The sequence below is a fragment of the Heterodontus francisci genome, chromosome 32, assembly GCF_036365525.1.
Source record: "Heterodontus francisci isolate sHetFra1 chromosome 32, sHetFra1.hap1, whole genome shotgun sequence".
In the NCBI taxonomy this organism is placed as follows: Eukaryota; Metazoa; Chordata; class Chondrichthyes; order Heterodontiformes; family Heterodontidae; genus Heterodontus; species Heterodontus francisci.
In genome coordinates this window covers 56,014,424-56,033,157 of record NC_090402.1, presented here as the reverse complement: position 1 = coordinate 56,033,157, position 18,734 = coordinate 56,014,424, and the positions used below count along the sequence as shown (strand labels likewise).

At 43.5% G+C, this 18,734-nt stretch overlaps 1 protein-coding gene across 1 annotated transcript in view; it reads left to right on the top strand.

Moving 5' to 3' along the window:
- The first annotated feature begins 541 nt into the window (after window positions 1–541).
- The window catches only part of entpd8 (ectonucleoside triphosphate diphosphohydrolase 8), an 80,697-nt gene continuing 62,504 nt past the window's right edge, over window positions 542–18,734 (top strand). Inside the window, exons 1-2 of the mRNA XM_068011982.1 lie at window positions 542–672; window positions 14,085–14,219. Coding sequence (XP_067868083.1) covers window positions 652–672; window positions 14,085–14,219 — 156 coding nt within the window. The 5' untranslated portion in view covers window positions 542–651. The remainder of the gene's footprint in view (window positions 673–14,084; window positions 14,220–18,734) is intronic.

The window sequence follows — 18,734 nt, the reverse complement described above, 5'->3', positions numbered from 1 at the left end:
GTGCCTGCTTTTCGTATAGTCATGTAGCTTCTCATTATTCCACTATTAACAGTCTCTCTGGACTAATGTTTTGTCTTTCACCACAAGCATTAACGCACGCTTTGCCTTTGTCCCAGGACAGCTTTGTTGTTTAATCTCTCCTGCCCCATCAAACACCTTCCTCTTTGTTTTCTCCCCCACCCCCCCTCCCCTTCACTTGCTTAAAACCCAATTCTTTTCTAACCTTTGCCAGGTCTGATGAAAGGTCACTGACCTGAAATGTTAACTCTGCTTCTCTCTCCACAGATGCTGCCTGACCTGCTGTGTATTTCCAGCACTTTTTGTTTTTGTTTCAGATTTCCAGCATCTGCAGTATTTTGCTTTTAATTTATTGTTCTTCATCTATTTGACTTTAGCCAGTTTCCCACACCCATAAGAACTGTGATGTCTCATTTTACAATCAGATGCAGTAAACAAATGTGCAGGTGCCAGCACTTAGTACAGTTTCACATTTGATTAGAGTAATTTCCTGTTTGACATCCTGTGTTGTTATAGGCTGCCGTTTAGACCAAATCTTTTCCAACCTTTGTTCATTCACGCAACACTCGGGGAGGAAATTCGAGATAGAGACAGAAAAAAAGAAACACAGAGAAAGAAACACAGGTAACAAGGATGACAAGAATGCTTAATCAGGTAACTGAAACTATATTGTAAATTCTGTTGCCTGAGTTTTTCAGTCTGAAACTGTCATTGTGGTGATAGAAGAATGCAGACCCTGAGAAATAGCTGCTGTTTACTGGGAGTCTTGAAGGATTATTATCACATTTGGAAACAATTATCACATTTAACATGACGTGAATTGAATTCAATCCAGTCAGTGGAAAGTTAATAATCTGCCCCAGAGTCTTTGGGAGCTTTCCTGAACAGAATCAGCAGTGTTCTTTTTAACATATGGAGGGAGTTTTAACAGTAAAGAGTTACCTCTTCCAAAGGTGGCAATTTGAATGACATTTTCACTGGGATTCAAATTTAACATGCCCAGCTTTCTGAGTTTCCTGAAAATCACAATTGAAAGGAAGACGGGAATAGTGAATGGCAATTCATGGGGCTTATTAGAAGTCAGCCATATGGGTGGCATCAAATATTCACAGCTGCTTTCTTATCTCATACTGAAAGAGAATTTATGATCAGAGGCTAATTTGTGCACTTTGAAAGTATTGAGGTACAAGATCACACTTGTGGCACCACGGCTGCCATAGATTGGAGCTTAGACAAGGAGCAAGGTGACCATCGGCATCAGCAACATTGCACTGTGGAGAGATTCATGATGGTCAGCAGTGAAGGAAGCAGCAGTGGGGAGAGGTGGGAACAACAGAGCAGCCAAGCTTGCCCACATAACAGGATCTACAGGCAGAAGCTTCTTTGACCTCTCAGAAGAGCAGAGTGTCAGGAAGCTCGGGTTGTTGCGCCAGGTGGTGGCAGACATCTGCAACCTCCTAGGCGTAGACCTTATCCCTGCTGGATCTGGTGGCCACACATTACTAACGGCTGTGAAAGTTTTCTTTTCGTCTTGGGATGTGAGCATTACTGGCAATGCCAGAATCCCTAACTGCCTTCAGATGGTGGTGGTGAGCCTATTTTGAACCACTGCAGTCCATCTGAGGTAGGTACATCCACAGTGCTGTTAGGAAGGGAGTTCCAAGATTTTGACCCAGCGACAGTGAAGGAATGACAATATAGTTCCAAGTCTGGATGGTGTGTGGTTTGGAGGGAAACCTGCAGGTGGGTGTGTTCCCATGCATCTGTTGCCCTTGTCCTTCTAGGTGGTAGAGGTTGCGGGTTTGGAAGGTGCTGTTGAAGGAGCCTTGGTGAGATGTTGCAGTGCAACTTGTACATGGTACACACTGCTACCACTGTGCATCGGTGTTGAAGGGAGTGAATGTTGAAGATTGTGGATGGGGTGCCAATCAAGTGGGCTGCTTTGTCCTGGGTGGTGTCAAGCTTCTTGGGTGTTTTTGGAGTTGTGCTCATCCAGGCAAATGGAGAGTATTCCCTCACACTCCTGATTTGTGGATATTAGACAGGCTTTCGGGAGTCAGAAGGGACTCATCACAGAAGTATCAGCCTCTGACCTGCCCTTATACACACAATATTTATATGGCTGGTGTTATGTCTTCTGGCTCCCAAAAGTTAGAAATAATCACACTTTAGACTTAGAGTGAGGGGAATGAGGGGACAGTTACAGAGTGAGGGGAATGAGAGCGCAGTTACAGAGAGAGGGTAATGAGGGGACAGTTACAGAGTGAGAGAAATGAGGGGACAGTTAAAGAGTGAGGGAAATGAGGGGACAGTTACCTAGTGAGGGGAATGACGGGGCAATTACAGAGTGAGGGTATTGAGGGGGCAGTTACAGAATGAGAGAAAGGAGGGGGCAGTTGTGAGAGAAATGAAGGGGCAGTTACAGAGTAAGGGTAATGAGGGGGCAGTTACAGAGTGAGAGAAATGAGGGGACAGTTAAAGAGTGAGAGAAATGAGGGGGTAGTTACCTAGTGAGGGGAATGACGGGGCAATTACAGAGTCGGGGGATGAAGGCGCAGCCACAGAATGAGAGGAATGAGGGGATAACCAAGATTGAGGGGAATGACAGGGCAGTTAGAGAGAAGGGATGGGATAAATGGAGAAGGACAATATAGGGCAGCCACACACAGAATGAGGAAGTCGCAGTTAAGCGGGGCGAGGATATACATGGGGAGGGAATTGGCCACAGACTTGCAGAAGGGATCGGTAATTATGGAATTTGGATGCGCACGCACAAAGGGAGAATGGGGGTTGTGGGATCCACAGAGAGTTGATGTATCAATCAGAGAGGGGAATGTAACTGTACTCAGTGAGTAGGAGTGGAAGTGAGACTAGGGACTGAATTTTATGTTGCCGCTGCGATATTATACATGATGGCTAATTTGCCTGGCCAGGGCGGACCATTCCCCCCGCCCCCACCACCGATGAAGTTGGGGGGGGCACGGGCAAGCCGTCCCCGGCAACGGCGTCCAGCACCACTGTGCAGTGGCCGGCACCATTTTTAAAGGGCTTCCAGCCCTTATATTTAAATGTTTAAAGACACATCTATTTAAAACTTATTACAAATAATTAAACAAGTGATCCCAGCCCCTCTTCTATTTCCCTAACAAACTTAAATTTCATCCCTTGCCCTCTCCCCTGCAAAATACTCACCTTGTGCACCGGGTCCCCCACCCCTCACCCCCCGCTCCAAAGTTGACAAACTTTTAACTTTACCCCTTCCCACCATCCCCTCCACCAATCAGAATCATTTGACCCTGTTCCCACACTGAGAAACTTATCTCCTCACCCCTCCCCAAGGTGTTTTTTTATTTGTTCATGGGATGTGAGCATCGCTGGCTAGACCAACATTTATTGCCCAGCCCTAGCCCCAAGCACAAACATAAAAAAGACATGAAACATCAACATTAACATAATGTTTGCCTTTGCTCCATGACCTTTTGGTCAGCTATGTGGCCTTGTCCAATCTACACCTCCTCCTTTGTTATCTCTTGCCTGAGCATCTCTTTCCACAGATGCTGCCAGACTTGCTGGGTGGTTACAGCATTTCTTGTTTTTATTCCTTTAGGACTTAGCCAGCTTGGTGTGGTGAAAGACAAAGCGTTAGTACAGAGAGGGTGTCAACTGACAGTAAAATGAACAGTAAAATAAAAGCAAAATACTGCGGATGCTGGAAATCTGAAACAAAAACAAGAAATGCTGGATTCACTCAGCAGGTCTGGCAGCATCTGTGGAAAGAGAAGCAGAGTTAACGTTTCGGGTCAGTGACCCTTCTTCGGAACTGACAAATATTAGAAAAGTCACAGATTATAAACAAGTGAGGTGGGGGTTGGGCAAGACATAACAAAGGAGAAGGTGCAGATTGGACCAGGCCACATAGCTGACCAAAAGGTCACGGAGCAAAGGCAAACAATATGTTAATGGTGTGTTGAAAGACAAAGCATTAGTACAGATTAGGTGTGAATATACTGAATATTGAACATCAGCAAGTGCAAACCTGAAGAAAAACAGGTTTGCACTTGCTGATGTTCAATATTCAGTATATTCACACCTAATCTGTACTAATGCTTTGTCTTTCAACACACCATTAACATATTGTTTGCCTTTGCTCCGTGACCTTTTGGTCAGCTATGTGGCCTGGTCCAATCTGCACCTTCTCCTTTGTTATCTCTTGCCCAACCCCCACCTCACTTGTTTATAATCTGTGACTTTTCTAATATTTGTCAGTTCCGAAGAAGGGTCACTGACCCGAAACGTTAACTCTGCTTCTCTTTCCACAGATGCTGCCAGACCTGCTGAGTGAATCCAGCATTTCTTGTTTTTGTTTGAGTAAAATGAACAGCCCTGGCCCCAAGCACAAACTTGAAAAAGACAGTGGAAACAAACTAAACAAACTAAAACAAAAGAAAGAAAGAAAAAAGAAAAAAATAACTAAAAATAAAAAGAGGGGCCTGTCATGCTCTGAAATTATTGAACTTAATGTTCAGCCCGGCAGGCTGTAGCATTCCTATTCAGTAAATGAGATGCTGTTCCTCGAGCTTGTGCTGATGTTCGCTGGAACACTGCATCAATCCCAGGAGAGATGTGAGTGCGGGGGGTGGGGGTGGGGGGGAGTTGGTGGGGTGGTGGGGGATGTTGAAATGGCCAGCAACTGGAAGCTCGGTACACTGTCCCGCTGTGGGCTCGGTACGCTGTCCCGCTGTGGGCTCGGTACGCTGTCCCGCTGTGGGCTCGGTACACTGTCCTGTTGTGGGCTTGGATGCTGAAATCTTCATTAATGCCTTTGTTACCTCTCGACTCGATTACTCCACTGCATTCCTGCTGGTCTCCTGCACACTTCCCTCCCTACACTTTAGATCATCCAAAATGTTACTGCCTGTGTTCTAACCTGCACCATGTTCCCTTCACGCAACACCTCTTTGCTTGTTCCTAGTTAAGCAATACCTTGATTTTAAACCTTTATATACAGACTATCACATGTCAGAAAGGGAGTGAATTTCATGAGTATGTCTGGCATAGTTTTCTGCAATAATATGCCCTAGCACCAACAAAGCAGTATTCCATATTAGATTTAGTGATGAGCAATGAGACAGATTTAATTAACAGCCTAACAGTGAGTGAACATTTATCTAACAGCGATCATAATATGATCGCGTTCAACTTAGTGTTTGAAAGAGAAAAGTGCAAAACAGCTGCAAAGATCCTCGATTTAGGTAAAGCTGACTTCAATGCGATGAGACAGAGACTGTCCACACTGCAATCCATGTGGGGTAGGTACACTCGCAGTGCTTTTAAGAAAGGAGCTCCAGGATTTTGACCCAGCAACAGTGAAGGAACGGAGATATAGTTCCAAGTCAGGATGGTGTGTGGTTTGCAGGGGAACATGCAGGTGGTGGTGTTCCCGTGCATCTGCTGCCCTTGTCCTTCTAGGTGGTAGAGGTCGCGGGTTTGGAAGGTTCTGTCTAAGCTGCCTTGGTGTGTTGCTGCAGTGCATCTTGTAGACGGTACACACTGCTGCTACTGTGTGTCGGTGGTGGAGGGAGTGAATGTTTGTGGATGGGGTGCCAATTAAGCGGGCTGCTTTGTCCTGGATGGTGTCAAGCTTCTTCAGTGTTGTTGCAGGTGCACCCATCCAGGCAAGTGGAGAGTATTCCATCACACTCCTGACTTGTGCCATGTAGATGGTGGACAGGCATTGGGGAGTCAGGAGGTGAGTTACTCGCCATAGAATTCCTAGCCTCTGACCTGCTCTTGTAGCCACAGTATTTATATGGCTACTCCAGTTCAGTTTCTGGTCAATGGTAACCCCCAGGATGTTGATAGTGGGGGATTCAGCGATTGTAATGCCATTGAATGTCAAAGGGAGATGGTTAGAATCTCTCTTGTTGGAGATGGTCATTGCCTGGCACTTGTGTGGCGCGAATGTTACTCGCCACTTATCAGCCCAAGCCTGGATATTGTCCAGGTCTTGCTGCATTTCTACACGGACTGCTTCAGTATCTGAGGAGTCGCGAATGGTGCTGAACATTGTGCAATCATCAGCGAACATCCCTACTTCTGACCTTATGATTGAAGGAAGGTCATTGATGAAGCAGCTGAAGATGGTTGGGCCTAGGACACTACCCTGAGGAACTCCTGCAGTGATGTCCTGGAGCTCAGATGATTGACCTCCAGCAACCACAACCATCTTCCTTTGAATTAAGGCTGTAATGAGGTCAGGAGCTGAGTGGCCCTGGCGGAACCCAAACTGAGCGTCACTGAGCAGGTTATTGCTAAGCAAGTGCCACTTGATAGCACTGTCAATGACACCTTCCATCACTTTACTGATGATTGAGAGCAGACTGATGGGGCGGTAATTGGCCGGGTTACATTTGTCCTGCTGTTTGTGCACAAGACATACCTGGGCAATTTTCCACATTGCTGGGTAGATGCCAGTGTTGTAGCTGTACTGGAACAGCTTGGCGAGGGGTGCGGCACGTTCTGGAACACAGGTTTCAGTACTATTGCCGGAATGTTGTCAGGTCCCCATATCCTTTGTAGTATCCAGTGCCTTCAGTCATTTCTTGATGTTCCGTGGAGTGAATCAAATTGGCTGAAGACTGGCATCTGTGATGCTGGCGACTTCAGGAGGAGGCCGAGATGGATCATCAACTCGGCACATCTGGCTGAGGACTTTTGCAAATGCTTCAGCCTTACCTTCTGCACTGATGTGCTGGGCTCCCCCATCATTGAGGATGGGGATATTTGTGGAGCCACTTCCTCCAGTTAGTTGTTTAATTGTCCACCACCATTCATGACTGGATGTGGCAGGACTGCAGAGCTTAGATCTGATTCGTTGGTTATGGGATCGCTTAGCTCTGTCTATCGCATGCTGCTTCCGCAGTTTGGCATGCAAGTAGTGCTGGGTTGTAGCTTCACCAGAATGACACCTCATTTTGAGGTATGCCTGGTGCTGCTCCTGGCATGCCCTCCTGCACTCTTAATTGAACAAGGGTTGGTCTCCTGGCTTGATGGTAACGGTAGAGTGGGGGATATGCCGGGCCATGAGGTTACAGATTGTGGTTGAGTACAATTCTGCTGCTGCTGATGGCCCACAGCGCCTCATGGATGCCCAATTTTGCATTGCTAGATCAGTTCAAAATCTATCCCCTTTAGCACCACACAACACGATGGAGGGTATCCTCAATGTGAAGGCGGGACTTTGTCTCCACAAGAACTGTGGGGTGGACACTCCTACTAATACTGTCGTGGAGAGATGCATCTGTGGCAGGCAGATTGGTGAAGGCGAGGTCAAGAATATTTTCCCTCTTGTTCTTTCCGTCACCACCTGCCTCAGACCCAGTCTAGCAGCTATATCCTTTAGGACTTGAATAAAAGCAAAATACTGCGGATGCTGGAAATCTGAAATAAAAACAAGAAATGCTGGAACCACTCAGCAGGTCTGGCAGCATCTGTGGAAAGAGAAGCAGAGTTAACGTTTCGGGTCAGTGACCCTTCTTCGGAACTGACAAATATTAGAAATGTCACAGGTTATAAGCAAGTGAGGTGGGGGTGGGGCAAGAGATAACAAAGGAGAAGGTGCAGATTGGACCAGGCCACATAGCTGACAAAAAGGTCATGGAGCAAAGGCAAACAATATGTTAATAAAACATCAACATTAACATAAATTAGAGCCAGGCATTTCAGAAGTGAAATTAGGAAACACTTCTACACACAAAGGGTGGTAGAAGTTTGGAACTCTCTTTTGCAAACAGCAAATGATGCTAGACCAATTATTAATTTTAAATCTGAGATTGATAGATTTTTGTTAACAACATTTTGTATTAAGGGTTATGGGGCAAAGATGGGTATATGGAGTTAGGTTACAGATCAGCCATGATATCACTGAATGGTGGATCAGGTATAGAGGACTAAATGCCCTACTCCTGGTCCTATGTTCCTGGGAGAGGGAAAGTGTAGAAGTGAGTGGAAGGGAAAGGATGGGAATAGAGAAAGTGAGGTGAAGAGAGGAGATTGGTTAAAAGTGGGTGGAAGAGAGGATTGGAGGGGAGAGGATGAGAAGAGTGTAGAGGGGAATTGATAGGAGAAAAGGAAATGTGTAGGAGAGAAGAGGGCAGGAGGGGAGTGTGCAGAAGGGAGAGGAGAAGGAGTGCAGGAGATGAGGTGAGAATGAGAGGACAGGGGAGCAGAGAATAGGAGGGAGGGAGAGAGAGGAGCATGCAGGAGCAAAGATTTGAGGAGGAGAATGGAGAGGAGGTGATGGAGGAGGGATTGAATGTGGAATAGAGATTAGAAGAGCAGAGATGGACTGGAGGAGAAGGGAGGGGAAGAGATGAGAGTGGAGGGAAGGTTAAGAGGGGAGCGGGGGGTAGAGTTGGGAAGTACAGTTGGGGACGTGAGGAGAGGGGAGGAGAGGAGATGGGAGGAGAGGAGGATTTGAGGGATGAAATGATGGTGGAGGATAGGAAGAGACCCAAGTAGAGAGGAGAGGAGTCAAAGCTGTGGTAAGGGGAGGAGGGAGAAGAGGTAGCGATAGTGTCACTGAACTAGTAATGCTGAGGCCAATCTAATGTCCTGGGACATGGGTTCAAATCCCACCATGGCAGCTGCTACAGCTTAAATTCAATTAATTAATAAAATATGGAATTGAAAGCTAGTCTCAGTAATAGTGCCATGAAGCTGTCATCAATTGTCAAAAAAACCCATCTGATTCATTAGTATCCTTCAGGGAAGGAAATCTGCCATTCTTACCTGGTCTGGCCTACATATGATCCAGGCCCACAGCAATGTGGTTGACTCTGAACTGCCCTCTGAAATGGCCTAGCAAGTAACTCAGTTGTCAAGGGCAATTAGGGATGGGCAACAAATTCTGGTCTTGCCAGTGACACCCACATCACATGAAAGAATAAAGTTTCTCTCAACACCAACATTCACAGCTTTTAAAAAATATTCTATTTTTCTACTTTTACTACCCTCACAGTTCCTTACATCATCCTTCATCTGCCGTTTGCATCATCAGGAAAGATGCAATGGAGAAAGTGGGAGAATAGAATAGAGTACTTACAGGAAACAGGACGTGAGGAAGAGTAGTTGAGGTAGCTGTGGGAATCAGTGCATTTATTACGGATATTGGTTGATTGCTATCCCCAGTAATGGAGACAGAGAAGTCAAGGAAGGGAAGGAAACAGTTGGAGATGGAGCATGGGAAAGCAAGGGAAGGGTAAAAATTGGAAGCAAAGTTGATGAAATTTTCTAGTTCAGGAATCAGTACCAATCTACCACCACCCTCCTCTTCCTCATCGTGCCTATGCTGGCTCTTTATAGAATTATCCAATTAGTTCCACTCCCCTGCTCTTTCCCGATAGCCCTGCAACTTTTTCCTCTTCAAGTATTTATTCAAATTCCCTTTTGAAATGTGTTACTGAATCTGCTTACATCACCCTTTCAGGCAGTGCAGTCCAAATTAAACAACTTTCTGCGTAAAAAAAAATCTCCTCATCTCGTTCTGATTATTTTCCACAAAAAGACAGCTATAGCTAGAACCCATGCAGATACCCATATTTGGAGGAAGTGATTAGAGTTGAAGGAGACAAAAACAAGAAATGCTGGAATCACTCAGCAGGTCTGGCAGCATCTGTGGAAAGAGAAGCAGAGTTAACGTTTCGGGTCAGTGACCCTTCTTCGGAACTGACAAATATTAGAAAAGTCACAGATTATAAACAAGTGAGGTGGGGGTGGGGCAAGAGATAACAAAGGAGAAGGTGCAGATTGGACCAGGCCACATAGCTGACCAAAAGGTCACGGAGAAAAGGCAAACAATATGTTAATGCAAAGGAGAAGGTGCAGATTGGACCGGGCCACATAGCTGACCAAAAGGTCACTGTGTCTAATATTTGTCAGTTCCGAAGAAGGGTCACTGACCCGAAACGTTAACTCTGCTTCTCTTTCCACAGATGCTGCCAGACCTGCTGAGTGATTCCAGCATTTCTTGTTTTTGTTTCATATTTCCAGCATCCGCAGTATTTTGCTTTTATTTTAGAGTTGAAGGAGAACTTGTTCAATGTGAGAACAAGTTCAGCCAGTTGGAGGAGGGTGGCGGATGGTTCTGCTGACACACCACCACTTTAACAATGTCCAGTTTCCTGGCACTAACCATTCCCTTTTCAGCATGGATGTCCAATCTCTCTACACCTCCTTCCCCCACCAGGATAGTTTGAGAGCTCTCCACTTCTTCCTTGAACAGAGGCCCAACCAATCCCCATCCACCACCACCCTCCTCCTCCTCATGGTGCCCATGCTGGCTCTTTAATAAAATTATCTAATTAGTCCCACCACCCCACCCCCTGCTCTTTTCCCTCTTCAAGTATTTATCCAATTTCCTTTTGAAATTTGTTACCGAATCTGCTTCCACTACCATTTCAGGCAGTGCAGTCCTGATCACAACAACTTGCTGCGTATATAAAAAAATCTCCTCATCTCACTCTGATAATTTTGTCAACTATAATCATAAAACTGTCCTTTGGTTATTGACCCTCCTGCCACTGGAAATAGTTTCTCCCCATTTACTCCATCAAAACATTTCATTATTTTGAACACCTTTATGAAATCGTCTCTTAACGTTCTCTGTTCTAAGGCGATCAATTCCAACTTTTCCACTCTCTCCACATAACTGAAATTCCTCACCCTTGGCACCATCCTGCTGCTGACAAAATATTGGTAGAGGTAATGGATGGGGTGAAAATTGATAGGTTGTATGTACTGGACAGGCTGGCTATGCTTAGAGCAGATAGGACACCTGGTCTGGATGGCTTACATCCCTGTTTGCTGAAGGAAATGGGAGTGGAGATAGCAGAAGGGCTTGCCATAATCTTCCAATCTTCTCTAGATACGGGGGGAGGTGGCAGAGGAAGGCAGACTGGCAAATATGTTCAAGGAAGAGTGTGAGCACAGTCCTAAAAACTACAGGCAGGTTAGTTTAACAACAGTATTGCGTAAGGCTTTAGAAATAATAATCAGAGAAAAGATTAACAAGCACTGGGAGAAGTTTAAAGTTAATTATGGAGAGGCAGCATGGATTTGTAAAAGACAGATTGTGTTTGACTAACCTAATTCAATTTTTTGATGAAGTAACAGAGAAGGTTGAGGAGGGAATGCAATGGATGTTATCAATATGGATTTTAAGAAAGCATTTGACAAAGTACCACATAAAAGGCTGGTTAACAAAATTGAGGCTCATGAAATAGAAGGGTCAGTGTCAGCTTGGATAAAATAATTGGCTTAAGGCCAGAAAACCGTGAGCCATGGTAAATGGTAGTTTTTCAGATTGGAGGATGGGAGACAGTGGTGTTCCCTAAGGTTCAGTATATTTGCCAATGATACCAAACTTGGAGGTGCAGCAAACAGTGTGCATGAAACAAATTGATTGCAACAGGACATAAATAGACAAACACAATGGGCAGACAAGTGGCAAATGGAATTTAATACAGAGAAGTGTGTGGTGATGCATTTTGGCAGATGGTTGGGAAGAGGCAATATTGACTTAATGGCACAGTTCTAAAGAGTGCACAGGGACAGAGGGACTTGGGGGTGCATGTGCATCTTTGAAGGTGGCAGGACATATTGAGAGAGTGGTCAGTTAAGCATATGGGATCTTGGGCTTTATGAATAGAAGTATTGAGTACAAAAGCAGGGAGGTTATGCCAAACTTTTATAAAGCTCTGGTTAGGCCACAACTAAAGTATTGCATCCAGTTCTGGTCACCATATTTAGGGAGGATGTGAGGGTCCTTGAAAAGCTGTCGAGGAGATTTACCAGAATAGTTCTAGGGATGGGGGACTTTAGCTACAAGGTTAGGTTGGAGAAGCTGGTGTTGTTTTCCTTGGAGCAAAGGGGAGAATTGATAAAAGTGTAAAAGATTATGACCGGTTTGGATAAGGTTGACAAAGAAAAGCTGTTACCATTAGTTGATGTTACAAGGACTGGGGAGCACAGATTTAAGTTTTTGGGCAGGAGATGCAGGGGGAATGTGGGGAATAAAGTTTTTACGCAGCAAGTGGCAATGACCTGGATTTTGCTGCCAATGAATGTGGTGGAAGTGGAGGTGATCAATGATTTCAAAAGTAAATTGGTTGGGCACTTGAGGAAAATAAACTTGGCTTGCTCTGGGACAGAGCAGGGGAACAGGACTACTCTCTTTATAGAGAGCCAACATGAAATCAATAGGCCGAATGTCCTCCCTCTGTGTCATAATAACTCTGACTCTATAAGAAGATCATGGTTGACCTCGACTGCAACTCCATTTACTGGCCTTGGTTCCAAAACACTAAGTATCCTTGCCCAACAAAAATCTATCAATATTAGTTTGACATTTTAAATTGATTTCCCCAGACTACCAGCGCACCCCACCACCAGCCCCCCACCCCCCACCCCCCTCCCCCCCAACCTCAACAGCTTTTGGGGAGAGAGAGTTCCAGATTTCCACTATTCTTTGTGTGAAGAAGTGCTTCCTGACTTTAACTCTAAACAGCCTAGCTCTAATTTTAATTGTTCTGGGCTCCCCCACCAGAGGAAATAATTTCTCTCGTCATTTAATCTCTCCTGTCTTCTACCCTAACACAGACCTTCCCTTTTATTCTTTATCCACCCTCCTCCATTTCTCTTTGCTTAAAATCTATTACATCTCTAACTTTTCCCAGTTCTGGTGAAAGGTAATTGACCTGAAACATTTACTCTGTTTCTCTCACCACAGATGCTGCCCGACTTGTTGAGTATTTCCAGCATTTTCTGTTTTAATTTTAGATTTCTAGCATCCATAATATTTTGCTTTTGTAATAGCTTCTCTTTATCTTCTTAATCAAATCCATTAATCATATTAAATTAGATTACATCAATTAGATTACATCTAATTCTACATTCAAGGGAATATAACCCATATAACCTATTCATAAATAAAAACAGAAAGTGCTGGAAAAACCCAGCAGGTCTGGCAGCATCTGTGGAGAGAGGAGCAGAGTTAACATTTCAGGTCAGTGACCCTTTTTCAGAACTGGCAGACATAAGAAATGTAAAAGATTTTAAGCAGGTAAAATGGGGTTGGGGCAAGAGATAACAAAGGAGAAGGTGTAGATAGGACAAGGTCACAGAATAGCTGACCAGAAGGTCATGGAGCAAAGGCAAACAATATGTTAATGGTGTGTTGAAAGACAAAGCATTAGTACAGATAGGGTGTTAATGGACTGAAAACTGAACAGCCGCAAGTACAAACATGAAAAAACAGTGGGTAGGCACAGTAGAAACAAACTGAACAAGCTAAAATAAAATAAACACAGAAACAGACAAATAAACACCGGTCTATTCAACTTGTCCCCATAGCCCTTTTAGCCTTGGTATCATTCTGGTGAATCTGTTCTGCACCCCTTCCAAGGCCAATATATCCTTCCTGAGGTACAGTGTCCAGAACTGAATACCCAATTACTCCAGATGGGGGTCTAACCAGAGCTCTGTACAGCTGTAGTATAACTCCTACGCCTTTGTAGTCCAACCCTCTCGTGATAAAGGCCAACATTCCTTTAGCCTGTTTAATTACTTTTTGTCCACTAGTTTTTAATGATTTTTGTACTAGGACATTTAAATCTCTTGCTCATCCACAATTTCTAGCTTCTCCCCATTTAGAAACCTATGGGGTACACCATTATACTTCTCCCTCCAATCGAAAAGCAACCATTCATCAGTACTCTCCACTTTCTGTACTGAGCTAATTTTGTACTTGTGTTGTTGGAGGTAATTATAATACTAGAATATGTTCAACAGGAACAACATTTATTGCTGTTTCTCCTTTTCTGAATAAAAAATAACAAAGTTGATTTGGTGACCAATTAATGTAGTCCTTCCATGTAAATCCCCAGTTCGTTCACTTCCTACTGTCCGAATCCAATTTCTGCACATGTGCCTCTTGGTCAGAATGTGAATTTCATTGAATTGGATTTTTATTCCCCTTTTAATGTGCTTTTTGACTTTTGTGTTTGCAGTTTTGGAAAATGAAGAACCACAACATACGACTGATAGTGATAAGCCTGATGATCGCAGTGCTGGTATCTGCAATCATTGCCCTGATTATGAGTCTAGTGGGGTCCCAGTACCTGCAACTACCTCCTGAAACCAAGGTCAGTCCAGCAGAGAGTCCCAGCAATTTCCACAGCCCCACCAATGTCTTGGTCCCTGTATGTGCAGGCGGTCGCCAATTGACTAAATATCTGCCAGTCTGTGTCCAGTCCTTCACCACACATCTCTCTCTCCATCACCATGGAGATGGTATACTCAGTGAGCATGAGATGGCGAAGTAAACATGAACTGTACCTAGGAACTGGGGACTAGGGACTTCTGATGCTTGGAGTGTCCTCACAGTGGCAATTTGGTGAGAGTGGGAATTCACTTGCAAGTATTCGGTGAATATATCTGAATTTGAAATTTAGCTTAACATTTTGAATTTAACTTAGAACTTTAAAAACTGTAATAGAAACTGCAAGTTGTCAATGACAATTAGTTGGCAATCAATTGATTGCCTGAATAGGAGCGAATTACTATGAGCAAGAAGGTGAAGAAACACTTGGGTGTGTTCAAAAAGGTTTATAAAAGTAAACAGTATGTGCTGATGCTTGCAAAGGAGCGCAGTGCAATTTGAGCAGGAGGTGCTGCTTTTTGCCTCCAATACCTGCAGTAGTTTGTGTAAGCTTGAGGTAGAATTTTAAAAAATTTCCACCTTTTTAGTGCTTAGCACAAGTTATAATGAAGAAAAAGAAAGAAAACTTAACAGCAAACTAAAAGGTAGTTAGATATAAGTAACATAAATAATCTAAGCAATCTGGAGTAAGATATGGCAGAGCAGGTTGTGTGTCTGGACTGCAGTACGTGTGAGCTTGTGGACAGCGAGACTGTTCAGAGTGAACACATCTCCAGTAGATGTCTCCATCCCGAATCTCTCTGGCTCAGAGTCATTGGGCTGGAGTGCAAGTTGAAAACACTGTGACGCAGAAGGGCAGTATCCAGACAGTTGTCTCCGGATTTTGGTCACACCCCAGAGTTCAGCATGGACTTGGTGTGACTGATTGATAGGGTAGAGAATAAGGGGAACCCAGGTGAGATAGAGAATGAGTATCTGCAGAAGCTGATCCTATTCAACAGGTACAATGTACTTGCTACCTTTGAGGATAAGGATAAAGACAGTCAGAACACCAGCCAGAATGGTTCAAATAGAGATAAATAGATTTGATTTACTCACCATTACAGAGAAATGGTTACAAGGTGACCAAGGAGGGAAATAGATATTCCAGGGTACACAACACTTCAAAAAAATAGGCAGAATGGAATAGAAGGAGGAGTAGCCCTGATAGTAAAGAATGACAAAAGCACAGTAGTGAGAAAGGATCTTGGCTCAAAAGATCAGGAGGTCGAATCAATATGGCTGGAGAATAGGAATAAAACATTAGAGGGAGTAGTTTATAGGCTCCCTAACAGTAGTTGCACCATTGGACAGAGTAATAAAGCAAGAAATAATTGGAACTTGTAACAAATGCAATGAAATAATCGTGGGGGACATTAATCTTCAAATGGACTGAACAAATCACGTGGGTAAAGGTAGTCTGGAAGATGGGTTTCAAGAATGCTTTTGTGACCATTTCCTGGAACGATAGGTGTGGAACAAACTAGGAATAAAACTATTTTCAATGTTGTATTGTGTAATGAGGCAGGGTTAATTAGTAATCTCATCGTAAAAGATCTTCTGGATAAAAGTGATCATAAAACAACTGAATTCCATATTAAGATTAAGAGTGACATAAACAAGTCCAAAACAAGAATCTTAAACTTAAACAAAGCCAACTACATAGTTATAAGGGGAAAGCTGACTAAGGTTAATTGGGTAAATAGACTGAAAGTTATGTCGGTAAATAAATAATGGGAAACATTTAAAGACATGATTCAAAATGTTCAACAAAAATACATTCCAGTAAAAAACAAAAACTCAGCAAGAAAGATCATTCTATGGCTTACTAGGGAAGTTAAGGATGGTATTAGATTAAAAGAAGAGGCTTATAAAGGTTAAAAAGTCTGAGGATCGGGAGAGTTTTAGAAAACAAAGCGTGACCAAAAAAGTTGATAAAAGGGTGGGGGGGGGGGGTGAAATGAGTAAACTAGCCAGGAATATAAAAACAGATTGTAAAAGCTTATTAAAAAGGAGAGTAGCTAAAGTAAACATGCTTAGAGGCGGAGACAGGAGAAATTATCATGAGGAATAAGGAACATCAGTCATTGAACAAGTATCTGTCTTCACAGTAGAAGACACAAGTTACATACCAATAAGAGTGAGGAAACGAATTACTTTCAGCAGAGAGGGATGAAAAACCAACAAATCCCCAGGACCTGATGGCCTGCATCGTAGGGTTGTGAAAGAGGGTGCTGCAGAGATAATGGATGCACTGGTCATGAGTTTCAAAATTCCCTAGATTCTAGAATAGTCCCAGCGGATTAGAAGTTAGCAGATATAACACTGCTGTTCAAGAAATGAGGGAGAGAGAAAATAGGGAAGTATAGGTCAGTTAGCCTGGCATCAGTCATTGGGAAAATGCTGGAATCTATTATTAAGGAAATCTTAACAATGCACTTAAAAAATCATAGCACAATCAGACAGTCAACATGGTTTAATGAAATGGAAGTCATGTTTGACAAATTCATTAGAGTTTTTTGAGGATGTAACTAGTAGGGTAGATAAAGGGGAGGCAGTAGATGTAGTATACTTGGATCTCCAAAAGGCATTTGATAAGGTGCCACATAGAAGATAAGTGCAAGGTAAGGGATCATGAGTTGGTAATATAATAGCATGGATAGAGGATTGGTTAATGGACAGGAAGCAAAGAGTAGGGATAAACGGGGCATTTCAAGTTGGTAGGCTGTAATTAGTGGGTTGCCACAAGGATCACTGCTGGGGTATCAGCTATTTACAATCTATATTAATGACTTAGACAAAGAGACTGAGAGTAATGTATCCAAGTTTGCTGACTGTATGAAGCTAGGTGGAAAGGTGAGCTGTGAGGAGGTCACAAGGACGCTGCAAAGAGATATTGACAGGTTAAATGAGTGGGTAATAAAGTAGCAGATGGAGTATAATGCAGGGAAGTGTGAGGTTCTTCACTTTGGTAGTAAGAATAGAAAAATAAGAATTTTTTTAGAAGGCATGAAACTTTTTTAAATGTTGATGTTCAGAGACTTGAGTGTACTTGCACAAGGAACACAAAAAATTAGCATGCAGATATTGCAAGCAGTTAGGAAGGTAAATGGCATGTCAGCCTTTATTGCGAGGGGATTGGAGTATAAGAATAAAAAAAGTTTTGCATCAATTGTGCAGGGCTTTGGTGAGACCACACGTGGAATACTGTACACAGTTTTAGTCTTCATATCTAAGGAAGGATATACTTGCATTGAAGGCAGTGCGGCGAAGGTTCACTAGATTGGTTCCTGGGATTGAGAGGTTGAGTAAATTGGAGTTTAAAGAATGGGGTGATCTCATTGAAACATACAGGATTCTGAAGGGATTTGACAGGGTAGACCCTGAGAGATTGTTTCCCTGGTTGGACAATCTAGAACAGAGGGTCTCAGGATAAGGGGTGATTCATTTAGGCCTGAGATGAGGAGAATTTATTTTTCACTCAGAGGGTTGTGAATGCTCTATCATTCAGTATTTTTAGAGCTGGGAAAAGCAGATTTTTGATCTCAGGAAACCAAGGGATATGGATACTGGGTGGGAAAATGGGGCTAGGCATAAGATCAGATGATCATCTTGAATAACACAGCAGGCTCGAGGGACTGTTTGGTTACTCCTACTCCTATTTCATGTAATGTAATGCAGCCCATGGGACCCTGGAGAAAGAGGCTGCCTGAAGCTGGGAGGAGGAAGAGGAGGAGGGGAAGCATAACTTGGAAGTTGTAGGGAATTCAATATTTAAGCAGGATCGAGAACCCCACATGGAATATTGCCTGCCTGGTGCCAGAGTGAGGGACATCTGGGAATCGCCTTGAAGGGATATTGGAGAAGAAGGATCCAGTTGTTGCAATCCATGTTGGGACCAACAACTTAGAAAAGAGTCAGCAAGAGATCCTATTTGGAAAGTACTGGAACTAGGAGCGAAATGAAAAAAAAGCAAGTCAAGGATTATAATTTCTGGATTATTACCTGAGCCACATGAAAATTAGTGTAGGGATAAGCAGACTAGGGTGGTAAACATGTGGCTGAAGGAGTGGGAAAGAGGGATTCCATTTCATGGGACACTGGCACCAGTATTGGAACAGGAAGGAACATAGTCTAAAAAATTAAAGACAAAACTTTCAGGATTAAAATTAGGAAACACTTCTACATACAAAGTGTAGTAGAAGTTTGCAACACTCTTCCACAAATCGTAACTGCTGCTAGATCAATTATTAAATTTAAAACTGAGACTGATAGATTTTTGCTAACTAAAGATGTTAAATGACATGGGGAAAAGATGCATATATGGAGTTAGGGCACAGATCAGCCATGATCTGGTCGGTTTAGGCTTGAGGGGCTAAATGGCCTCCTACTGTTCCTATGACCTGAATGTTACACCTCCCCCCACCCCCAGGAGTGGGCTGAGAGGTAGGGAGAGGTG